Source organism: Lissotriton helveticus, chromosome 10, assembly GCF_964261635.1.
Source record: "Lissotriton helveticus chromosome 10, aLisHel1.1, whole genome shotgun sequence".
Classification (NCBI taxonomy): Eukaryota; Metazoa; Chordata; class Amphibia; order Caudata; family Salamandridae; genus Lissotriton; species Lissotriton helveticus.
The window spans coordinates 9,436,288-9,462,658 of NC_136071.1; the positions used below are offsets into that span (position 1 = coordinate 9,436,288).

General features: G+C 48.2%; 1 protein-coding gene across 6 annotated transcripts in view; it reads right to left on the reverse strand.

Moving 5' to 3' along the window:
• LOC144785747 (non-structural maintenance of chromosomes element 3 homolog) overlaps positions 1-26,371 on the reverse strand; it is a 105,950-nt gene that overhangs the window by 45,070 nt on the left and 34,509 nt on the right. For 2 of the 6 annotated variants that reach the window (XM_078664545.1, XM_078664546.1), the window contains exons 2-5: positions 19,220-19,306; positions 5,506-5,613; positions 5,348-5,411; positions 4,350-4,429 (exon numbers count right to left, since the gene is read on the reverse strand). In XM_078664545.1, coding sequence (XP_078520671.1) covers positions 4,350-4,429; positions 5,348-5,411; positions 5,506-5,613; positions 19,220-19,306 — 339 coding nt within the window. Of the gene's footprint in view, positions 1-4,349; positions 4,430-5,347; positions 5,412-5,505; positions 5,614-18,925; positions 18,953-19,012; positions 19,059-19,198; positions 19,307-26,371 lie in introns of those variants that run through there. The other 4 variants (XM_078664543.1, XM_078664544.1, XM_078664548.1 and 1 more) reach the window with 3 other exon arrangements.

The following is a 26,371-nucleotide window of genomic DNA, read 5'->3' on the forward strand; positions in this document are numbered from 1 at the left end:
CCTGTATAATTTTTCTCTTGGGAACCCTGGGACTCCCATTTTAATTTCACGATGTCACCACGTACGCAGTACTTTTTTCTAGCACCAATCATTAGTCCACGCACTTATGAATAACAGCATGATGGTCAATTTCATATTGGTACTACGATTCTTTCATTCTCTTTGTTTTTAGAGTCATCCCCTGAGGAAGGGCAGAGCCCGAAATGCATCGGGATTGGCTATAATTATGTTACCCTCTTTGCAACAACAGCTTTAAATTAAACCATGAAACATGAATGTGTTTAATAAATCGATGAAGAATTAAAGAAAGCCACGCTGCTTGGATTAACTTTATTTATGGAATAAGACCAAGTCGGTCACTTTACGTAGTGCTCGGAGACGCCTCCCCCGGGCAGGGGTGGGCATTGTAGTAGTTCCTTTAAGTTTTGTCATGAGTTACCAGGGTTCGTGCACAAACGCTCCCATTTGTACATGTTCAAGTTTAAGTTGCCATGTTTTGAGAGGAGTGATAGTGTACTCAAAGCGTTTTGCTTACAAAAAAAATGTCTGTTTGCAGACAGCTCTGAATTGGTAGAATCAACAACACCAGCAGGATCTGAACTCGGGCCCAGTGTGAACGGGTCCAGCTTTATTATACAAAATGCCCCAAGCCTCTGTTCAGCAGAGACGCATTTCCATGAATTGTCATAGTTGCCTTGTGCCTGAATTCTAGCCCTGCTGAATCGTATCCCTATCCTGCGAAAGACGGCGGCTTGCTCTACATCAGACTGGTTTCTCGATGAAACACGCACACAGATAAATGAGGAGTGTTGGAAATGGCCCTTTTTGCAGGATTATCCCCAAACTTTTTGCTTCTTCCACCCTTACTTTTCCTGACCCGTGGCTTTCGGCAATAGGACTCTGGGCACTTTACCACTGCTGATCAGTGCTAAAGTGCACATGCTCTCTGTGTAAATTGTTATTGTGATTGGTTATCCATGATTGGCATATTTGTATTACCAAGAAGTCCCTAGTAAAGTGCACTGAGTGTGCCAGGGCTGGTGATTCAAATACTACTTGTGGGCCTGCAGCACTGATTGTAGCCCTAAAATGGTGTCTCGGGCCTGCCACCGCAGTGCCTGCGTGCAGTCTGTGAACTGCCATGTCCTCCTGGTCAGTGTCCCCGCTGCCCAGGCCTAACCCTTCCCTTTCTGTACACATTGGTCACCCCTATGGAAGGCCCAAGGTACCCCCTTGGGCGGGGTGCAGTGCATGTGAAAGGTAGAGCATGTATTTGTGCAGGTGACATGCTCTGGTAGTGAATTACAGCCATTTTCGTTTTTCACTATTGTAAGGCTATGATGGGGGATGCTGGCTACAGTGCAACCAACATATCTTTCCATAGGAGCAAGATAGGACATACAAGTCTGGTATCCCTGAACTCAGAATTTAATAACACATCTTTTAGGAAAGGTTGTTTTTAAATCCTGTGTTTGAGAACAGCACTTTTAGAAAGTTGCTGTTCTCTTGTCTGACCTTTCTGTGTGCCTTGGCCTGTTTGTGAATTAACTGTCTGGTTTGTGAGTAACAGGGGCTGGGTGGCTAGCAGAGTTTGAGTGGGCCATCCCTGGGCTGCATAGCTCCATCTGCATCTAGAGTAGTGGGAGGGGATAACATCTCGGCCTGAATAGGACTGTGCCTGCCCCCCACAGTGCTGGCTCCACTCCCTGTGGTGCGTCTGATGGCACTGCCCTGCACTGTGAAAGGAGAGAAGGAATAATGTCAACAAAGTGCTCCAGGGCTGTGCTCTCCCTCCTCAATGCTGGCTCCACCTCCTACTGGGCGGCTGACGACCCTGCCCCTCTCTCTGAAAGGAAAGGAGAGGTCAGAAAAACAAAGTGCTCAAGGAACACCCAGAACTGGTTCCGACCGGGCTCAGAGCCCTCCTGCACAAAGGGATCAAAGATATTTAGGGGTATAAGTACAGGACCCCTGACTACAGAAAATTAGATCATCCTGGAATCAAGAAGGAACCTCTGCCAAGGAGAAAGCAGAAATTGAAGAAGGAAGACTGTCCTGCTGTTGCTCTGCTGGACTGACCTGCCGTTGCTTTGCTGCCAAGAAGAGGGGAAGGACTTTGCTTTGTGCTGTGTCCCCTTCCTTGAAGGAATCTCCAAGGGCCTGAGAAGAGCTGGCTCCCTGTTTTTGAAGTCCCAGGAACAAAAGGACTTCACCTCCAGCTTCCCTGAACTCTGCTGGGAGTGTTCTGTCCTTCCTAGAGTGCTTGGGCCAGTTGTGGTGCCTCTGGAAGTTGTACCTGTGTTGGGAAGCTGGAAACCAAGCTTTTAAAGACTTTCTGCAAGTTTTGTCGCATCGCTCGCTTGCGGAGCGCATCCCCGACACTACGAGGAAAATCCTGCAGTTACGATGGTCGAGATTGTCGCAGCGCCTGTTACCGCTGCCAGAGCGGTCGCATACTTCGTTTGCTGGACGCACCAGACCGGTGCAGGAAGATTACCATTGCTGCGAGTGTCGTCGCAGAGCCTGTCGTCGCTGGGTGAGATCGTCGCACCGCTTGCTTGCGGACCGCATCACGTCGCTGCGAGTGTCGTCGAAGAAGCAATCGCATCGAGGAGCTGCGAGAGGAAGATCACCGATGGTCCGCGCATCGTCGCCCCGGAGATCATCGCAACTCCAAAGATCATTGCATCGTGCCTTTGCGAGAGAAAACTTACTACGGAACCTACGCACCGGAATCCATTCAAGTCCGCCTTCCTCCCCATACAGACCGGATTCGTCACAACACGCCCGCTGCTGCAGCGGGGTTGTCGCATCGCCTCCCCAGGGTCTCAGGAGCAACGCATCGCATGTTTTCCACCGCACCAGCTTCTGCTTTGGAACTTTGTCGCTTCTAAAAGGTACTGTTGGCAAAACGTGACGCAACTGTGAACTTTTCACGCAACTGTGGATTATTTTATCGCAACCTTACGAACTCTTTTGCAACCATTTTCTTGAACTGTGTATGTTGGATTTTTGTCGTTTTGGTCTTGTGTAGTTTAGATTAAATACCTTTATTTTCCTAAACTGTTGTGGAGTCAGTTTGTGGCGTTTTCACTGTGTTACTGTGAGTGTTAGTACAAATACTTTACACATTACTTTTGGATAAGCCTGACTGCTTGTGCCAAGCTACCAAGGGGGTGAGCAGAGGTTATCTAAAGAGTGTTTCCTCCTTACCCTGACTAGAAGCAAGGGTCCCTATTTGGACAGTGGTACCTACCTCTGCCAACTAGAGACCCCCAGTTCTAACAAGAAATTAGACCACTAACTAGGTACCTGGCTAACCCGCATTCACCCTATGCTCGCTAGGATAGGTAGTGCTAGGTAGGACTACAATTACAAGTATCCACATAATTAACACAATCATTATAATGGTTGAAATATTAATCTTTTACACCATTCTTGTAATGCTGGTTACCTTGCTCTGTTTTCTTCTATTAATCATTACAACGAACGTATTTTACGAAAGAATCCAATTGTTTCAATAAATGTTTGAAAGGCCAATTTGTCACCCTTTGGGCATGTCTAAGATGAGAACGAAAGAGAAGACTGGTTTCCTCTATTTCCTTGGGGGAATTAGGGTTGTCGTGTTCTGAGGCTGCAGACACCATCAGGTACCCTGCGAGGTTTAGGGGTGCAGATGGTGCAGTGCGAGCCAGCCAGGAACTAGGTCTAAATATTCTGATAGAATGAGTGGACGTAGTCTCCATAGTTTTGATGCTAATGTTGCCAAAATGCGCAGTCTTACTGAATTAGTAGGAACCGTATGACAATGTCTTGTGGATAGCCCTTCACGAGAATGATGGGCTACAAGTGGCACCATTGGGACAACCTACATCCCCGTCGTACCTGTGTGGGGAGTTTTTCATTTCTGGGAAAAGCCCATGACTACACCTTTAACCACAAATTATTGACTGTACGCCTACCTAATAAATGGTTCTAAAGTGTTGATATTCAATTACTTTAATGTGTGAGGATAACCCCGAGATCATTTCCGCCTACTTCTACATTCGGTCTCAAAAACCAGGACATTTTAGAATAGCTTAGGGTGACCACACCACCCTGTTAAGACTCTAAGCTCATGACACATGGAGCACAAACATTTTTATAGAAGACCACAGACAGGACAAAGCTTATAATGCACTGGACTTGTCGCAAGTTACTGATAAGACCTTTAACGGCTAAGAGCCCGTATGTCCTGCTCATTCACTACTTTCACAGCACCGACTGCCCCCAGAACACCATCAACCTCAAAGGTTCTCTTCCTGCCACCACTCACAGGAAAAGAAAATAACACAAAGGGAGCCACCAACCTTCTGAAGCGTCTTCCCAGCCTGGTTGACTATCTCAGAGTAGACGTCCTTGTATTCTTTCACCACGTTCTTGATAATGTCTGCAGGAGAGAGTGAATAACAAGTGCTAGGGTGTTATGAAGGTGGTTAGCACAGTGAAGTCACTTAACATTTGGGATCTGAAATAAAAGTTTCCAGGCACTATTCCACCACAAGCTAGATGCAACCTGCAGAGACGTCTACAAGATGCCACATCCAGGAACGAATCTAACCACATCTACATTTCCATACTGCCATTTTAAAGAATGTCTTATTTGGTAGATGGAAAATCTCCCCAAACGATAACTCTGAAAGGCTAGAAGGGATGAAGGCGATCACATTATGTAATGCACAGTCCCACCCAAGTCATCCTCTGAATGACGTTGAAGCAGTTACACCCTTTAATTACCCCTAGAATGGAAATGTCTGACAAAGCCACACACTGTTCACATCCTCTACACACAGCAGGATACAGCCCAGCATTCCAACGAGTCATCATATGTAGCAGCACACAACTCTGCACAGTCCCACTCACCAGGTGACATTCCAACTTGGACCGCTGCAGTCTAAATACACCTTCACACCTCTGTCCTCACAGTTACACTTTCCTGTCAACTCCTGAACCAGGCAAAACCTGGGCTGTTCAGTACCATCGGACAGTCTCTTTCCCCAGCAGAAAAGGGCATGGACGCCTAGTCGTATCAAGGTTTTACACCCTGTACCACACACTTCCTTCACAACTATATCTCCAATAGGAAACTACCCCAGCAGGATATTAATCAAAACCCTAACTGCACTTTACACTCCCTTCCCTCCAAAGACACTTTAAAGCTACTTTCCAAACAGCCCTGCACTTCCACCTGCCTGTTACAGGGCATGGAGCTCACATCCCTACCTGCACCGCACATCCATCGCCACATCTGAAGCGAGAGACACCCCTGCATACTAACCACCGACAGGCATGGCCCGCTCAGACCTACCTGCACGTTTGATGGGCATCTTCTTCTGATCCTTCACCAGCAGGTACTGCACGACCTCAGCCACCTGAGGGAGACCAGGAGGGGAGAGTATGAGAAGCAGGACTGGAGTGTACTTATCCTGAGAGGGACAACACCCCAACCTCACAAAAGCCCCTCACCTTGCGGGCCACCAGCTCTGGCGAACGCTTCTCCAGGTTGCGCTGCACCTGCGTAGGAGTCTGGGTTTGGGTCAGAGAAACGTCATCCTCCATGTCCACATCTTCTACCTGGAAGGAGATCACATACAAAGAGAAGTTGCTGAAAAAGTGTTTAGCAGCACACTCCTTGGCATACCTCAATAAGAATGAGTTAGTTAGTGAATGAGTGTGTTAGCTACTTAGTTCGCTCCTAGACAGATGGCAGAGGTCTGTCTAAATGTAAGTTGCATCAAAGGTTTCAGACCGCTTCATACAGGAGTGTGATTTTATACATCTACTGGTCTAAGGGACGGAATGCTCCTAAAATCTACCCGCCCTGCATAAAATTCTATGTGGCCCATTTGATGCCATGCACTGAGGTGTCATATTAGGACACTTGATTTCACAAATTGTTAAATAAACGAAGATATTTGCACTCCAGTGCCTAGGTTGCCAACTTAGAATCAACAGTCACAGACTCACTTTCTGACCTTTCCCGCTTAAGCACACTGTATAGTTCTTGGGTAAATCACTCCATCGCATTGTGCCTGAACTTCATTGCATCCCACAATTGTGAGCATGCACCAAACGCTAGATCAATCCCCGGTTTATGAGTTACAACTGTACGAACTCTGCAAGCTCTTGTCACAGTCAAAATGTTATGGGCCAGAATGTCAAAACGTATTATGCATGAAAGCTTGGCCTACACTAGCATAAGTTGGTTTTGCACGGATAAAAGGATTTATGCACATGAAGCTTTTCCTATGCACAAGTCTCCCCACACAGGATAGAGGGAGGAGGGAAGTGGTAGTTCCAAGTCTGAATACCCAGAGAGTTTGTGCACAACCATAAGGTTATGTGTGTAACTGTGTTCACCAACTCCTTTTGGACCCATTCTTACCCAGGAAAAGGTTGAAAATATATGCCTAAAAACTGCAGGTAAAAAAAAATAATAATAATAATTTTAAGATGAAAACATGTCAATGTGGGAGGGGACCACCATCTCCTAAAATTACAGGGGTGTAAGGAGAACAGCTTTACCATGGGGAAATACATTTCCGCACGGGATAATATAGGAAACAGGTTTTCTGAAGGTTTTCACGTCAGCAAATATACGAGAGTATTTTTGTTTCTGTGAAAAAAGAATTAAAAAATATTTGTTAAGAGTAGGATTTCCAAGCCTAAGTCTGTAAATACTTGTGAACTCCTAAAAGTTGCAAATCTGCACCAGTGGAAGGTCAGAGAAATGTGGATGCACTTTTGTGAAGAATTTATTTTATTTATATGCTGGCCTAATGGTTTTGCATGAATTGTGCTATATTTTCTCATATACTTGCATTTAATTAAATGGTGCTGTAGAGAAATGGTACTTAAAGTTGCCCTTAAACATACAGGAAAGTTTAACAAAACTGCCTATAACATTCATCCTTTTGTTTAACCAAACAGCAATAGTTTAGAATTGTATTAAAAAAACAACCAGAAACACTTTTTAAAACCTTTTTTCATATCCTTCAACAGAAAAATTGCACAGTGTTTACAGCTTAGCAGTGTGCAGCTCTTCCATATGACTAGAGCATATCTAGGACGGTCTCATCGTTCTCACACCAAGCTCAACAAAAGTTTAAAAAACAAAAACAATTTATGCCCCAAGTTGGTCATTGACCCGCTGGTATCCCAGGGCTCCCTCAGTTAGGCATCTCATAAGGAGTGATTAGGTAGTGTTATCATGATGTTGTGCGCAAGGGTCCTTCTTGAGGGGCAAGTAATAGGTATATCTTCAAGGGTCCCCATAGGTCGTTGGGCCTGGAGGTCGCGGGTAGGAGTTCTGAATATGTTGTTAGTTGCTCCTGACAATAGACCAAGTCCTGTAACCATTCCTTGAACTTAGGAGCCCTACCATGTCCCCATCTACACGCCACTTTACGCTTGGCAAACAGTCCAGTGATTCAAATCGCCTAATAGATGCTTCCATGTTTTCTGTGTAGCCCAGCAACGCCACAAGTGGGGTAAGGCATATCTGTGTTCTCGCCAATCTTTTTACCTCAACCGTAAAGAACATATTGGGGGCCACACCTTTGGATTTATAGGTTTAGTGCTGGTCAGGTACGCCACTGCAAAGCAGGCGAATGTGTCCACCTTTTGCCCACCTTCTCCTCTTCCTTATACACATACACAAAATAGATGGGGGAATGCCTGCCCCCTTTCTGAAGGACCAGGAGCCAAGAGCAGGGCAACAACTCCCACTGGGTTGTCTAGCTCCAGTACACAGACCTTGGATATTATGGGAGGCCGATTGACAGTATAACTTGGAAATCGTATGTCATGGAACTCTACACCTGAAAGAAATATGCACCATGTATCTCTGGTTCACTCAAAATTAACACTGCAATACTGTACGGAAACCTCTCGTCTTTTATGGTCACACCCAGGTTTTGAGGCTGATGCTGCTGGTTTTTAAACTCAGAGTTCCCTGAGATTTGCTAACCAGACCTCTGTGACCTTAACTTGCTATGTCGAACTGGCTTCTACCCAGTTGGCGGAGCTAGCTCACCTGCAAGTCCCAAGTAAATGGTACCCAGCGCATGAAAGCTAGAGCTCCCTCCACCCCCACTCCAAGGGATTGCACCGCTGGCTGTGTGACCCTGGGTGGGAGACGAGTAAAATGGGACTCCCAGACCAGACATTTGCAGGCTGGAAGAGCAGTTTAACTGCTGGCCCGACTTTGCCATTTAAAGCACTGGAAAAGCCAGACCTTCCCCTGGCGTACAAGTCATCCCTGTGGTAGGCCTACTGAATGCTAAGGCAGGGTGCACCATATCTCACGGGCAGAACATGTATTTTACATGTTGTGGTAAATTGTTGAGTTTACTACAGAAAAGCTTGGTCGTCCAAATGGTGAGTGCAAAGTTGCACGCTGACCCCTCAGCTGTGCCAACTCCTGAACGGTAGGACCAAAGTGGGTCATCCAAGGTATAAAAAAAAATTGTTAGATGGAGCCAGACTTCATTCTCAGGTCAAAATTAATGTAACAAGTTTCAGTGTGCAACTTTAGCAAAGTTCCCGCTTTGTTGCCTTTAGTTCCGTGTGCCCATACTGGTCGCACATGGGATCCTGTAGCAGAGACAGCTTTCTGCTCTTCTGGGGAGATGTGCTAACGACTTCCAGGAAAGGATACAATAGGGGTCTGCTCCTCCTCCGGTCACTTCCCTCCTGTAGGAAGCCACACAGGTTTTTGTCCAAAACACGAGCTTAAAAAGGAGAAATCTGCTTTTGAAGGGCAAATGAAAGAGGGGACGCTCCATTGTTCAGGCAGACAGGCCGGCACTTGGGACAGGAGAGAGGAAACCAGTTGCCACATCGGTTTCCCAGGGATGTGTAGCCCCTTTGGCAGCCATACCCCTGGGTTGGGCTAGGGGGCTTCATATGCCAGGAGAGGGTTCTGCCATATTGGGAGCGGCAGAAAGATGCATTCTGGGAGGCCCATATATCACACTAAGTAGTTGTAAAGTGGGAGGGAACCTGGTAACTCGTTGGCTAATAACCGCATCCTACCCGGATGGCATTTTCTGAGCATAAGTAAAGCACCCCTGAACTCAGATTTCGACTGGACTGAAAGAAGTACTGAAGGACTGTCCTGCTGCACCGTGGAACCAACAAAGAGGCTGCATAGGCATGGACTGCACCAGCTGAACCTGATCGCTTGCAAAGGAGAGGGACTGTGCCTGCTGTTTCCTGCTAGATGAGAAGCCCTCTCCAGAGCCCAGCCAAAGCCAAGAGACTCAAAGGGTCAGTGAGCTGGCCTCCTGTTCACAGCACAGGGACACAACAGCCGAGAAGCCTGCTGGGGCAAGTTGCTAGCCCAAAGTCTTCAAGCTACTGCCAGCCACCGCCGTGCAGCACCAGCGACCAGGACCTGATGCACAAAGTTGCACCTGAGTTTGCAGACCCCAGGAGTGTCGCCGAGGTGCAGCTCGGACCTCCAAGGACGAGTTATCAACACAGGAGGGATTGGGCGCGATACTGGGAGATCAGTAGTACACTAATGACTGGACTTCTGTCAGCACCGAAAGAACTTCAAGGAACGTTAACTCTTTGACCAAGATTGCCTCACTCACTTCATGGACTGAGGAGTAGTTGCAAGACCCACGACCGCATCTCATCTGCAGCATCCTTCAGCACTTGCATCAGGACCACTTCCACAGAAAAGCCCGCAAAGGATAAAAGTGACTAGAACTGCCTGAAGTCTGCTTTTCGTGTTGAGGCAACTGTTTGAGTACCTTGCTGGTTCCTCCTTAACTGGCTCCCTACTGGAGTTGGCCGACTAAAATGACTAAGTAACCGCATTACAGCTAGCCTAAACTTTGGGTTAAAAAGTGTCTAAGTGTCAAATTCGTGGAATTTGCCAATACGTGTTTGCGGTAAAGTGGAATAACCCGATTTATTATACCTTGTAAATTCGATATCTCCGGAACCCTCTGTTGGATTTTTTTGTTCTAGTGTCTAAAATACAGTCCATTTTTTATAAATTGGCGTCTAGTCAATTTCTTTAATTGTTTTGCTGCGGTTTAATTGATTCGTACTTGTTCGCACGTGTAAGCATCACTGTTCAGAGCCACAGATACCCAAGGTTTAGCGGAGGGCTTTACAGACAAAACCCAAGGGTTCGAAAGGGGTTGGTCTGACATGGTGAGGTCTTACATGGTGAGGTCGCACAACCACACCATATAATACACCCCATGTCCTTACATATGCTATAAAGTGGCTTAGATAACTACACATAACCTGTTCATTTGTGTTGGTTTTCTCTGGAAGCACAGACAGGAGATGGGCAGTCATTAACCTAATCGGATTTTTAGGTCTGGCTGACACTGCAACGGTCACCTGACGGTTTAACCTACACTAATATTATTCTACAGTTCTTTGCTTCCAAACACACATAAATATCCATTCCGAGGCTATTTACGTGTAATGCTTCACATTATCATACAACATCCCTTTAACACTAGACCTATTGGAACCGCCAATACTTTAGGAGGAGACTGGGGAGGGAGGAGAAAGATGAAGGGAGGAAGAGAAAATAAGAAAGAAAAGAACAAAAATGTCCACAATTTGAGAGCTCGGAGGTCAGCGAATAACAGATTATGAAGTGCAGAGTCAGCACACATTCACGGCGGACACGTGTACATCATGTAAACGAGAATGTGTCATACTAAATGGAGATGTCAAATATGCGGGTCTGGTAGTCGCCAAGCATGCCACAGGAGACGAGAAGAGGGGTTGCTGGGATGGGTTGTACAGTCGTGCCAGGGGTGGGCCGTCGCGGGGAATGTGTGAGAGTGCCGCCAGAGTTAAGGAGCATTGTGGAGGGAGGAATGACAGGATGGTCATTATGGTGTCGCCTGTCGGTTGAGTGTATGCGTTGTGCTGTGTGTTCAAGGTGGCCGTTCATCGGTTTTGGCTTCAACTGCAATCAGGTGAGTCTCCCAACGTTCACCCCGTGCGAGAATCGACTCTCATGCTGAGTAGTTAGATTATAAACCACGGCTCTGGTGCATGTCAGCAGCATTCTAAGCCATCCTCGAATCTCCGGAGGAGCAGGAGATTTAAAAGGCATGGCTGTGTTTCGCCTAAACAGGATGAAGGCCAGGTCAATAAGATGGTGCAAGTGTTTGCCTCCATTTGCCCTGGTCGTAATCCCAATAGGTCAGATGCCAAGATTATTAACATCTAAGCATCCCAAACTGTGAAGGTCAGCCCCAGCAGCCCCGCTTGATTCAAATCTCAGGCTCTGGGCACCAGACACAGCTGACCGCTTGAGTCGCATCCCAGGCTCTGGGTGCCAGCCCCAGCAGCCCTGGTTGATTATGCCTGTTGAAAATACAAGAAGCTGATGAGAAGTTTCCCACGATCTATAATCAGATGCATCAGATTCCTTATTCTGATAGCACCAATGAAACACTGGTCCCCACGCAACTCTGCTGCAGCTCTGATTACTGTCCAGGGCTCGTAAGATCCACTCGCCCGCTCACATTTGAGAGCCAGATTCAATTAGGACGAGTTATTTTTAGGTCCTACTCACCCTTTCTGGCGAGTAGGAAGACAAACTGACTTTTGACCTCGGTCTCTGAAAGCGGAGGAAATGTGACAAGATAGCAAGATTTAAGGGCATCTTTATTGCTCACAAAGTGAATGAGCAATAAAAATTTCTTTACATCTTGTTAACTGTCACATTTGCTCACAGAGGTCAAGTACATTAGTTAGGTCGAGTAGATTTTTAAAGTTACTAGACCTGCAGGGCTAGTAACAATTTTTGATTTTTTGAGCCCTCTATCCACAGAGTGAGAGAACACGGCTTCTAGCTCAAACCTATGTGCTGATATTAGGCGGACTCGCTGTCTGCACTGAGCTACGTAAGACTGACACTGTGAAAGCTCACATCCTAGACACTGTCTGTAGTTGGCCTGCTCTTTCAATAGCCACAAAGGCAAGACTAGAGACAGTTCAATGCGTAAGATGCTGTTACCGGTCTGTTTGCACGGGCACAGAGCACTGGAGTACGAATCACTATATTCCAGATTACTATGGTGTAGGAGACTGGTGTAGCATATGGTGCTCACTTATGTAGCTTTAGCACCCTGCACTAATCCAGATAACCCTTATGGTGTTATTAGTGGTCTTAGACAACATTAGAAAGCTCCCTAAGGGGTAGCTGTGGAGAGAAGCCTTCGGGCTTATTCCAGAAGGAGTGTAAAGCAGCTTGTTTTACCAGAACTTAACCTTATGGTATAGGGTAAGTGTAAAAGAACCACACAGTGTAGTTCTAAAAATATGTCTATCATAATCACTCACTAACACAATGCAATATCTCCTACCCAGAGATATAACCACAAAACACACAATACTTTGATAATAGAACACGCAAGTAGCACAAATACACAATGGTCTCTAGGGGGAGACAAAACCATATACTAAAATAGTGGAATGCGAACCACGACTTAAGTTGGGACTGGACCCAGAAGATTTAGAAGAGTCGGGGACCCAAGGAACCACCCAAGGTAAGTACCCAGGAACCCCACGGAGGTCGTGTGCAGAGTGGGAACACGACTGCATGCTCAATACAAGTCAATGGGTATGTCGCAGTTGCAGTTTTAAAGTAGAAGGACCCTTCCCAGCGGACTCTGAAGAAACTCCATGGAAGGTTGGAGAGTCACCCCACCCGTGGATACCCCAAGATACCTACACCAGGGTAGCCGGGTGCATAGGTGCTAAGGGACGTTGGAAACCGTCGAGACCACAATGGAGGACTTCAGTGAAGATGCCACTGGCGTAGAAGGCAAAAGAGTCTGGTGTAACCCAAAGTTTGATTCGAGATAAGAGGTACCTGCAAGGAGTGACCAGGAGCTGCGGAAGACGAAGGCCCACCGATGTCGGGATGCAGGAGAGTTGACAGTGCCCTGGAGGTTGCAGATGTTCGGATCAGGAAAGGCTGCAGAAAACCAGTAGCAGTTCACAAACTGTCCTACGTCGGATGTCAAGAGCCAGGGGGTCAGTGTTGATGGGGCACTAACAAGCCTTGGCAACAGCAACCAACATAGTAGTCTGAAAAAGTGCAGTGTCGGGACCAGCAAGGTCCAAGTGACTCCCCACGGGAAAGTCAGAGCCGGCCCGAGCAAGTAGAGGAGCCTACTGGAGCCAAAGAAGACCCTCTAGAGGACCCACAGGCTGAAGGCACAGGAGTTGCAAGAGGACCTCGAGCAGCTCACCAAAGGATGAAGGCCCACGGTGCAGAGGATGAGGTGCAGACGAAGATCTTGGTTGCAGGAGATGCTTGAGGCTGACGCTTCTAGGAGCCAAAATATCTCTGGTGAACAGACTCAACAAGCCTTTGCAACAGCAAGTTGACGCAGTGCACTGGGGTAGTGCTCATGTAGACAGCGCAGGCCTCGAGGGGGTTGCAGAACCACCACCTGTGTTGCTAAACCTTTCAGAGACCGTAGGAGCTCAGGAACAGCAGACCGGTCACCTTCATTGCTGTGCCTGAGGATGCAGGGAAGTGACTCCTTCACTTCAAAGGAGATTCCTTCAGGTGTGCTGGATGACCGCAGGCCTGTAGAAGAACCTGTATGGAGCACAGGCAACGCAGTAGACTGGCAGGACAACGAGACCAGGAGCAGCAGGAGTCTTCCCAGTTGCAGTCTTGGTTCCCAAAGCAAAGTCCAAAGTGCCCAGACAGATGAAAATAAAGTGGTTTCAGATCTGAATCTTGTCCCCCAACGAATCTAGGGACTCACCCACAGGTAAGCCCTTAAGTACCCTAAGAAAAGGGTTGGGACGATCCAAGGGGTCCCTCCCAGAGGAGAGGCTGGACAGTAGGGAGGATACTTTCATGTCCTTTGTCCAGTTTCGTGCCAGAGCCTGAACCAATGGCTCCCTGGACTGGTTCCAACTGGAGTATGCAAGGGGAGCACCAAATGTGCCCTTCAAAGCAGTCTAGTGGCGCTGGCAAGCGCCCCCACCCTGGCCCAATACACTAAGTCCCGTCTGGGAGGTGGTCACACCTCCCTGTGACAGGAAACCTAATGTCCTGCCTTCCCCTGCTCGAGCACCGCTCAGCAGCAGGAGGGCAGAATTGTGTTTCTGGTCAACAGCTGCCATAGTTTGCTGTCTGGGTCTAGAAGACAGGTACCAGAGGCACTGAGGGCCTCCCGGAGGGGCTTTACAGTGCATGGAATCAAACCTCCAACAGTGTTTACGGTGCTGGGGTAGGAGTCCAACATGTTTGATACCAAACTTGACAGGGTTCATTACAGCCAGTTTAGAGATCGCCATCATGTAATGATGCATGGCCTCTCCGTGGATAGTTGGGCATCTTGCTCATGCAGGACACCCACACACATATAACCGAGCGCCCTGCCTTCAGGATTGACAGGCCTGTCTTAGGGGTGACTTATAGATTTTAAGTGAAGTGACCTCAGATATAAGGACACATATCTGTGATAAGTGGCGCTAGCCCCAGCTCACACAGGCTGCAATGGCAGGACCGAAGTCACAATTTGAGTGCTCTTCCATGGGTGGCATAATAAATGCTTCAGCCCATGGGAGACCCCTGGTGAACCTAGGCCCTTGGTACCTTAGCACCATATACTAGGGACTAACAAGGATACATCGGTAGCCAATCTGGGGGGTCCTCAATTACTCACCCTGTCCAATTTAGGGAAGACAAATGCAAAAAGAACAATTGATGGACAGAATGCAGAACAATGTCATACATTCACCCCAGTACAGAGATCTGGGCCTAAATCCATAGTTGTTTTGCTCACCATGCCATTCCAGTTTGGACCCAGCCATATGCAAATCAGTCTTGACCTGCGCCCAATGGGAACAGTCCAGCCCGAACTGCCAGGCCAGGTCCTCCCTGGACTGGAAACAAGCATCCTAGGACCAGTTTCTGGCTTTCAGGCCTCATCAGCCATGATAGCTTGACTCCAGTGGCATGGAGAGCACAGGACCCACGTCTGAGCATACCCGTCCCACTCGGGGTGACAAATGCAAAAAGAACAATTGGACAGAATGCAGAACAATGTCATACATTCACCCCAGTACCCCAATTTAGGGAAGAAGCACAGAGACTAGGGTCCTGATTAGCAGGATCCCAGACAAGTCAGAAAAACAATGACATCAGCAAAACGTGGGGGTAAACATGAAAGCAAATCCTACTTTCCTACATGTGGTTTTATATTTAATCGAATTAAAGTCTCATCTTTTCTATGAAAGGTTAAATACAGTTGGACATTTCAGTCATCGTACGATGGGATGTGCTGAGTGAAGCAAACCTAGAACCCACAATCAACTTTTACTAGTCAGCCTAGAAGGTTCCACTACCTTTTCTAAGGTACATATTTTGTTAATTAGTTTGTCATAACATACAAAACAAAGAACAGATATTGTACATGGCATCATCGCATCTTGAAACATGGGAGGGGTAACAATATTGAATTTCCAGAGTGGGGATAGGAAGGGCCTTCCTTCCATCCGTCAGTACCGCTATGAAGTTTGGTCAGTAACGGGGTTAGGTCGATTTCTTGACATGGCCTCGAGTCACATGTAATATACACTCCTATACTTAAAGTCTTCAGCTGCCGGATGTTTGGAGCTTGTGAAACTCCCCTCAGCTCATTCCTTAGGTATCAATGGTGGTTGCCAATCTCTGCCCCCGGCCACTGCGGACATTTAAGGGACATTATCAGATCGGCCTCGTATCTTCTAAGCCGCCCTCCCCAGAACCCCTGCATAAGGCCCTCCCCTTTGATCCACACTGCAAGTAGTTCCATAAAACCATCAAAAACAAGGGAGACTGTGGGCAACCCTGAGTGGTACCTCCTTCGATAGGGACCCATTGCCCTGAATGCGGTCCAAGAGCAGAGTTTAAAGGACGTGTACCCAAGTACTCTGCAGCTACCTCAGAGCAACTACCCTATGTGCAGCGCAACCTAGGAAATGAAAACTTTGGTTTGGTTGAATTAGGCACGTTTCTGAAATTGAAAAGAATGTAAATAAATGGGTCTACTGGGAGAACTGAAAAGCTGGAGAAATACCATATTTGATAGTTAACCCCTCTTGTGCGCATGACGAGCTTAGCTCGTCATGAGCCACGGCGCTCCGGTGCTTATGACGAGCTGAGCTCGTCATGACCGCGCCCGTTAAATGGAACGCTCGCACGCTGGGCTGATTCCCCTGCTGTGCTGAGCGTTCCATGGAAACGGGTGTGGCTGTGACGAGCTGAGCTCGTCATGAGCACCGGAGCTCCGTGACTCATGACGAGCTGAGCTCGTCATGAGCATCGGGGCGCTGTGCGCTCCTCCCGTCCCCCAGCACAGCGGGGGAAACAGCCCCGCAGTGAAGGGATTAAATGGCAGTTCATGCTGCGCTGGGAAGTCTGACTGCGGATTTTCTTTCCCACGTGCGAGGAGGCATTGAGCACATGGCTGCAAAGGCATTGGACACCATTGCTGGCGACACTGCCTGATGCACCGAGGTCACTGATCGGAATCCCGCATGCAATGGCCACCAAAGGAATCTGGACTGAAACAGCCCTATTGTAACGCTATCAACTTGCCTTAATAGCTCGGATATTTTCATCTGGGACAATCTACAATTACCAGTGGTTTTCAAGAAATAAAGGAGGAAAAACAGCCCTGAAGCCACGTGAATATAGCAGAGAGCGACACGGTTTTGTTTAACCTTGACTCTGATACAGAAGTTCACGTCACCTGTTATGTTTGGGAGATTGGGGGGGGGTCTGCAGTTTAAATGATATTATTGAAATCACTTTAATGCCATGACTGGCAGGTTGTGTGTGAGCTACACAAATGCTGTTCACATATTACATTCCTGGGGGGCACTGAAGCACACGCCATCTCAGATTCATTTCAAATGATAAACTTCCCTCTTCCGGGCCCATGTTTTTACTAATTGTTTAACATTTTGGACATCAAAGTGAGACAGAAATAGGATTCAGACGTAGATTTACGGATTTAGTACCCATTTTAAATACTTGATAATGCGCCACACTCTTAGCATCACGAATGAGCAAAGCGCCTGGTGCATATCAGCAGGCACTTTACAGAACAGATGAACGCGTGTTATCCAGCAAAGGGACACGTTAGAGAAGCCTGGGCGTGATGGAAAGGGAGTGCGAACATATTACTGAAGCAGTGGTGAACACCACGTAGAGCTGCTATGTACAAATTAACGTCATTGTGCATAAGATGACCCAATGACATTTCTATATTACTGCACACACGTTCATTTACAGTTTCAGGCACAGGCACATTAAACGATAAGCCGAGAATCAAAGTGACGAGAAGACATTTCCTGCCTGTACGAGATGGCCGGTGGGTTAGAGAGTCTTCATCGTGTGCTGAGAACAGCTGATTAATAGGGAGGGTGGACGGGTGTTTCTGCTGCTTAGGGGTGGGTATGAGATATAGTTCAAGATAGATGGGAACCGCCCATCAGCTTTATGGTGAAGAGATGCTACCCCAGGGGGAGGAGTAGAAACCGTTTCTTTGTTATACTTCACCGTGGACAGTGAAGGGTTAAACCGAGATTCTTAATACCTTTAAATGAAAGGCAACTGCATCACAAACTCCAGAACTGTTCCGGCTGGGACACATTTGTTTTTGTTTTCAGGATTCATGGCGGTGTATATAGAATTCAACATGTGTGTGCCCAAGGCCTGCATACAGACACGTATCCACAAAGACAGTGACCAATTTAACAGTCTATATAATGAATATGCAGCTTTTTGATGTGAATGATGACAAATATAAGAACTTCTAATCTCTATAATTTAAACAAATGTCAAAAAAACAAAAATGAGAAGCGGTGTGTGCTGCACGGACATAAGCGTTCCCCCTAAGCTCACAGTCACAGGCCCAGCTCTCCCACGCAGCTGCACCACTCTGCCTCCACCCTGTTTTTAGGTCGAGCATTCGAGACCTCTTGTACACACTTTAGTATATACTTGTATATTAGTGTAAACTTATATTTGTATGTACTTTGTGGGCTCTGGAGATCAGCCCTAGGACTTGTCTGCTTCCTCATAGGGCCTTTTTTTCAGTTCAACTGCTTCTATTGAACTGTCTTAATAAAAAAGGACCAGTAGGGGTCAGTAAAATACCAGAATTGCTTTCTTCTCAGGGACTTTCTTTTTTAATTTTTCTGGCAACTGCCTCTTTCTAACTTTCTTGATAGAAAACGACGAGCAGAGGTCAGTAAAATACCAGAATCACTATAGCATGCTCTAGATTCCAGTCCAAAGAATTGTCCTCCACGAGCACCCAAAGACAATTGCTTTTAAATCTTGTATTTTCAGTGATATGACCACTGAAGGCCCTGCTTTTATATTAAAAACAGAGCTTTGGACTATATCATTTCCCGCTGAAAGGCAATACTTCTCTCCATGTGTGCCCATACCTGGCGTGACACACAGTTTGGTGCTTACTTTCCCTCCATGTTAAAGAACAGTAGAGATCTCATCACCCAGGCTCATGTGCTGCATAGCTAAATATATATAAGGTCCCGAAGGTGAGACCAATTGCATTGCAAATGCTTGTTCCGAGTGCTTTCTCCTGCTTTTGCCTAATTTTTCTTACTGTTCTCTCTTCCTATCCCCAGTCTTCTGAGTGCGAAGCAGCTGCAACCCCAGCACCTTGAGACCCTCACGGGTGATATGCCGCGCTTTATATACCCTGATTGACTGACTGGCGCATGTCTCCCTCTACAGACAAGAAAGCTCAATAAAGGACAGGTGCTCCCAGGAGCAAAGAAGAGCAGTACACCTATGAGGCGGAGAGGCACGTACCTGGGAGGCGCGAACCTGGGAGGCGGAGGCACGTACCTGAGAGGTGGAGGCACGTACCTGGGAGGCACGTACATGAGAGGCGGAGGCACGTACCCTAGAGGCGCGAACCTGGGAGGCACGTACCTGAGAGGTGGAGGCACGTACCTGGGAGGCACGAACCTGGGAGGCGGAGGCACGTACCTGGGAGGCGCGAACCTGGGAGGCGGAGGCACGTACCTGAGAGGTGGAGGCACGTACCTGGGAGGAACGTACATGAGAGGCAGAGGCACGTACCCTAGAGGCGCGAACCTGGGAGGCGGAGGCACGTACCTGAGAGGTGGAGGCACGTACCTGGGAGGCACGAACCTGGGAGGCGGAGGCAGCGTTGTTCAGGCTTTGGCGCCCTCTCCCTCGTTTCCGCTGTGACATCTCTCTTACCTACAATAAAAGATGGTAAATGGTCAGTCTGTGTCCCAAAGCCAGATTAAGACAATCTCACAGCACAATGGAAAATAGGGGGCTCCAAGGTAGACTATAGGACAACACAATACAATCCTGGACACATCGGCAACTCATCCTGCTGAATGACTGTTGTGAGACAGTAGATGCAGCCAGGTCTCTTTGCCCACCAGCACAGGCGGGGTGCAGGTACCGTGTGTGGAAGGACTCTGGCTCTAGTGGGGGACGAAAGTCAAAGATGAGACAAGGGGAGAGGATCCAGAGAAGAGAGTTGCAGAGAGCATCTGTATTAGGGGAGAGGGTAACATGCAGGAAATAATCAGATGTGGGGAAAAGACTGGAGGATAGTGGATGGGAGGGGGTTGAAGCCTAGATTAGTTTCAGCACCTATTCACTGGAGTTGCAGAGAATGAACAGTTTATCATACATTTTCAGAAATTCTTATAAAACTACAAGAAAAGGAGCTGGAAATCTAGAAACAATTAGGACAAGTGGAACGACTTCTATTAACAAGAACACTAGTATATCAAAGCAGGGGTCTACCTTCCAGTATTCGTTTAGAAATGTAAATATCCACCCAACAGGGTGGATGCTCTAGAGCTAAAAGTGTAGAGTTGGGGCAGGCTTGTTAGACTGGTTGATGGCCTTTAGCAGGTCTGCACCATGCAGCAAGAGGACACGATAGTTGAGGGAGCATTAGGAAGGGACAGACGAGACAGGTTCTACTCTTGACGTGCTCAAAACAGCAAAGAAACGTGCGCATGAGTGAGACTGCACTGCCATTTTGAAAACACCCCTGAAACGTCACTCGGACGAGTCCAAGAAAGAAGTGAAGGGTAAGAGCAAAGCAGAAAGGAATGAAGAGCTGCGGTGTCGTGCAATCATACGGGAGAAATAATCCACATGCTGTGAAGCGCTCATACATGGATACTGCTGGGTCAGTTAGTAAGGATGTTCAGTAGGCTCGAGGCAAAAGGCCCAATCTGGCAGCCAGCAAAGGTGATTAGCTGGAAAAACAAGGGACTCAGGAAGGACCCAGGGCAGGGCTCACAGGGCAGGCCAAGTTGGGCTCAGGGGAGCAGCAAGCCTAGAAAAGGGGCAATCCAGGGCAGGAAGGGGAGTCCCCAGAGGAGGTCCCACCAAACATGAGCTCACATCCCTACGCTTCAAGTTAGCTGCTGAATTGTGAACTCCCTGCCACAGGCGAAGAAATATCACACGAGAAGGGACAATTATAGTCCTCAGACTTCCATCATCAACAGAAAAAGAAGGCATACTATGCGTCAGATCACTTTTATGGTGCAGATCTGGAGAATACAATGCGAAACAGTATTTTACATAAGGAAAGTGATACAGGGTAAGTTGAGTGTGTGGATTGGTAAAGTACCCGCTATAGCCTTAAGGTATCTGCAGTGAACGACATAAGCAGAGACACCAAATACGAACAAAAAGAGTCAGCATGACCAACACAGAAAGGGTTAAATAACACCTACACACACAGAGGAAGCAGTAAGTAACCTGTATATACTGAAGGTGATAGAATGAGTGACATAGGATGGGTTAAGTAACCTGTATGACTGGAGGCAACATCATTAGAGATGTGGAATAGGTTAGGCAGCCTCTATAAACTGAAAGAGATCACTTGAGTGACATGAGATGGGTTAAGGAACCTCTATGAACTGCAAGAGACGACTTGAGTGACATAGGATGGGTTAAGGAACCTGTATAAACTGAAAGAGATCACTTGAGTGACATAGGATGGGTTGAGGAACCTGTATAAACTGAAAGAGATCACTTGAGTGACATAGGATGGATTGAGGAACCTGTATAAACTGAAAGAGATCACTTAAGTGACATAGGATGGGCTGAGGAACCTGTATAAACTGAAAGAGATCACTTGAGTGACATAGGATGGGTTAAGGAACCTGTATAAACTGAAAGAGATCACTTGAGTGACATAGGATGGGTTGAGGAACCTGTATAAACTGAAAGAGATCACTTGAGTGACATAGGATGGGTTAAGGAACCTGTATAAACTGAAAGCGACCACTTGAGTGACATAAGATGGGTTAAGGAACCTCTGTGAACTGAAAGAGACCACTTGAGTGACATAGGATGGGTTGAGGAACCTGTATAAACTGAAAGAGATCACTTGAGTGACATAGGATGGGTTGAGGAACCTGTATAAACTGAAAGAGACTGCATAAGCCACATAGGAAGGGTCAAGCAACATGTATAAACTGGAGATAGCATGAGCAACACAGGATGGGTTTAAGAACGGGTGTATAAAGAAAAGGAGACAGCAGGAGTGATCTAGGGTGGAGAGCAGGGTGCACTGGGTATCCTCTGCAGACAAAGTGCCTGCTCTAAGGGACAAAGGTGGATTAGCAGCTCCACGGCACACAATGCTTGAAAGGTGCAAACATCTCCTTCCTAACGAGCAGCGGCATCCACAGGTTTACTGGTACAGAGTAGAGGCGCAGGATCTGGTTTGTACCTAAAAGCTTGTGTGAGAGAGGGAAGGGGTCTGCCTGGACCTGTAGGGGGAGACTGCCCAGGAAGCGAAGCGATCCCAGATGAACAACTTTACCCTGCAACAGATAGAACGGCTATGCATACAAAGTTTTTCCCTGTGTTATGTTTGTATGTGTATAAATACCATAAATAAAAAAAATAAAACAATAAAAATAAAACAGACCGAGCAAACGCATGAGCGATAATGATGCAGTATCGTCTTGGTATCTCAGAAAAGGGTCTTGGCATGAATCACTGCAAACCATCGGGCTGTGGTGTTGCGATCAGGACTACAATTGCTGCAATGACTACACTGGCCCAATCTAGATTAGAGCTGCTATGGTGACTGCCAGCCGATAGGGGCTACCGCTGTAGTGACTGCACAACCCAGTCGAGGCCTGTAGCACAGACAGAATAGCCCAGTCAGGGCTAAATACTATCTTTTGGTCCTTCCCAGCCCAGTTGCATGCAAGTAGCCATGCCAAGCAGGGAGCTCTGTATTGCACGTCGTTATTCTTCGGATTGCAATCGTCAACTAACTTGCACTGCCCGATAAACTTTATTTAACTACACCCAGACACACCCCAGCGCTTACGTCCTTTCTACAGAGTCCTTTGGGTTCAGAAGATTCCTGCTATTCAAGTGCACACGAGAAACTACATCTTTCTAGGTCCTGATGAATGCTGAGTGAATGAGACTCACTAAAGCAGAAACATGTTGACCATATCTTTTTAAGGACACCAGGGTTTGCATTGACACTACCTTAGGGTGTCCGCTTTATCACTTGGATTTTAGTATAAAATATTTTTATTGAGCATTTCAACAAGATAGGAGTACAATAAGGCTGAAAGAGGCCGCAGTTCAGCCCGATGGTTGACAGGCAAAGCAGTGTGGTGGGAGGGCACCAACCAGAGGTCATAACATGCGGGATCATGGTTATACACAGCAAGCCGCCTACAACCCAGCATGGGCCGGCCACGTCAGAAACACAGTAAAGCTGGGAAGCCGCCCTTATTTGCCACCAGCTCCACCAGGTAAGAAGGCCCAGGTCCCGTAACAGTGCCATGTAACTTGGTACTAACCAACCTGCAGACCAGCACTCTCCCATCGCCAAAGCGTTCCTCAGTCCGCTAAAGGTGCGACACACCTCCGTCATCTGACGTACTCAGAAAGAAGAAACCCCACCCTCCCCTCCAACAATCCCATCCCGACCCAATACCCAACAAAACAAACCCCCCCCCATCCCTACAGCCCAACTCCCCTTGCTCCTCCCAGCTCCCTCCCCGCGTGGTCCATGGTCTCCCCCATCGGCTTCCTCTGACCTACAGGGCAGGCTCAGCCTCTTTCCTCTCGGTTTCAGTCTCTGTCAGTCTCAGCAATCGAAGATACCTTGGGCAAGTTACCTCCACAAACTCGGAAGACAAGAGGGCTAGAAATGGCCTCCATAGCTCTGCATAGCGGGCCCCTTCCCCTGCTCTGGACAAAGAGAGCCTTTCCATGCCCAGGACCATCCAAAGGCGGTGAAGCCAACCCTGGTGCGTAGGAATCTGCGCCGATCGCCAATGCGCCACAATGTTCTGTATCGCCGATCCCAGTGCGATGGCAATCAAGCGACCCCTCCGTGATCTTAGCGGGTAGGTCAGCGCATTAGGCAGCCCCAGAAGGACATAGGAGGGAAAGCGCGGGATGTCTGTGTCAAAATAAGCGTCTACATCGTTTAAGATCCGACGTCAGTATTCTTGTAAGAATTTGCACTCCCAGAGTATGTGTACTAATGTGCCAACTTGACCACAACCCCGCCAGCATAGAGGGTCCTTGCCACTGTCCATCTCATACAGGCGCTCCGGGGTGTTGTACCAATAGGTCGCTACTTTCGTGAGAGTGTCTGTGAGCCCCATATGGTATGCTGAGTGACGCGCTCTGTAATATACTCCCTCCCATGCCTTATGTGTAAGGGATCTCCCCAGTTCCCGCTCCCAACGCACCCTGCTCGCGCTGTAGGTGTATCTGTGTTTGTGCATGAGCATTTTATAGAGATCCGAGATTAACTGCTTGTCCGTTGTGCGAGTGATCAGCCAACATTCAAAAGCCGTCAGGCGCCTATCTGCTACAGCTCTCACCGTGGTGTTAAGGGCCCAGTGCCTGATCTGGAAATATCGGAGCCTTTCGGATTCCGGCAGGCCGAACTCCTGACGGAATTGTGGGAAGGGGACTACTCCCTCTGGGCCATAGATATGGTGGAGCGCGCGACAGCCAGCTGGTTTCCAGCGTTCAAAAGCCTTCCCGTCCAACCCCGGTTGAAAATCCGGGTTCTCAATGATGGGGGTGAGGGGTGACGGTAGGGTGGTAAGACCTTGGGGAACTCCCACACGGTCCCAGATCTCCAGCGGAACCTGTGTGATAAAGGACGCATAGAGGTTAGGAGGCCTGTGTTCTCGGCGCATAAAGGGAATTTCTTGTAGGGTCCTCCCTGCGACCGCTTGGTCTTGAAACAGCCAGTGTTTCCCAGATTCCCATCGGACCCATTCTGCCAGGAAGCGTAGCTGTGTCGCCTGAAAATACATAGCTAGGTCCGGAATCCCAATTCCTCCGTGTTCTGGTGCTAGCATCGCTATCCGCAGCTTCAGACGGGGCTTCCTCCCATTCCATATGAACTGTGAGAGCTCCGACTGCATCAATTTAATCCAGCCTTTTGGCGGAGTAAGGGGTATTGTGCGAAGAGGTAAAGTATTTGAGGGAGGATCGTCATCTTGACGGCTGCCACCCTGCCCAGCCATGACAGCGGGTAGTATTTCCACTGTCCCAACTCGTGTCTGATTTTCTGTCTCAGTTGGGAGTAATTAATATCCACAGTGGTCTTTAGGGAAGGAGCGAGCTGTATCCCGAGATATGGGACCGCCTCTGAGGACCATTGCAAGGGGAACGTGTCTTGTAAGCCGGAGCGTGTGGCTGGCTCCAGCGATAATCGAGGGCCACAGACTTAGTCATATTAACTTTAAAGCCTGAGACTCGGCCGAACTGAGCAAGATCATCAAGGCAGGCAGGGAGAGAGTTCCGGGGGTCGGCAAGAGACATCAGGACATCATCAGCATACAGGCTTATGGTGTGGACGTCGCCCCCAAACTTGATCCCCTGCACTTTCGGGTCCAGACGAATTAGCTGCGCCAGAGGCTCCATATAGAGGGCAAACAATAGGGGGGATAACGGGCATCCTTGTCTGGTGCCTCGCTTGATCGTAAACCGCGGAGACGTATAGCCATTGACCCGGACCGCAGCAGAAGGGAATTTATAGCAGTTCATTACTCTAGTTCGGAATTTAGGTCCCATGCCGGCCTTCACTAACACTTTCTCCAGATAGGGCCAATGCACCCTATCAAATGCCTTTTCGGCATCGATAGCCAGCATCATGTATTCACCCTTCGTGCGGGCAGCCTTCTCTAGGAGGTGGAGGGCCCTCTTGGTGTTATCAGAGGTCTGTCGCTCCGGAATGAATCCAGACTGATCTGGATCAACCAGCCCTCCCATGCATGGTCCCAGTCGGGAGGCGAGAATCCCTGTATAGAGCTTAAGATCCACGTTTAGGAGAGAGATAGGCCTATACGCTCCACAATCCGCGTGGTCTTTGCCCGGTTTTGGTATGACCGCGATAGAGGCCTCCAGCAAGTCCCTCAGGATCGCACCTTCCTCCGCAAAAGAGGTAAAGAGTTTAGCAAGCAGTGGGGCCACCTGGGCACAGAAGGTTTTATAAAGGCTCGCTGGAAATCCATCCGGGCCAGGAGCTTGAACCAGTTTGAGGCGGGAAATAGCCGAAATTACCTCCTCCCGACGAATGTCTTTCTCTAGACAGTCAATCTGATCTTGTGTCAGGATCGGTAGTGGGATCGACTCCAAGAAATCCGCTTCCGCCTCTGGGTCAGGTGGGGCAGCTGCGTATAATTCAGCATAGAAGGCACTGAAGGCCCCAGCTATAGCCCGATCCCCAGTGACAGGTAAACCATCCCTCCCTCTCAATTCCTGAACTTCCCGCTTCTGGGTGACCGTGCGTAACTTTAGCGCCAGGAGGCGCCCGCATCTGTCCCCCCCTGTGTAATACGCATGTCGCAGTCGTAAGGCTGCGTATTCTGCCCTATCTAGATCTAAGGCCGCAAGCTGCTGGCAGGCAGCTTTCAATTGCCGCCATATTCTTGGGGCCCCTGTCCTCCTGTGAATCTGCTCTAATTCCCTGGTCCTCTGGGCGAGCTCGTCCCTCTTGGCCTGACGTTCCGCGTTCTCCGCTGTCGAGACAGAGATAAATTCTCCTCTCAGGACTACCTTTAGCGCTGCCCACTGTGTAGCCAACGTGGTGTCATTGTTGAGTTATGGGAAAGGTAGTCCGCTATTGCCCCCTGGATCTTGGTGACCACCTCTTTCCTATGCAGCAATGATTCCCGGAGACGCCAGACCCTATTGGAGCGCGGCGCCGTCGGCCCAGAGAGGGTGACTGTGACCGGCGCGTGGTCGGAAAGAGAGGCCGTACCAATATCAGCGCTG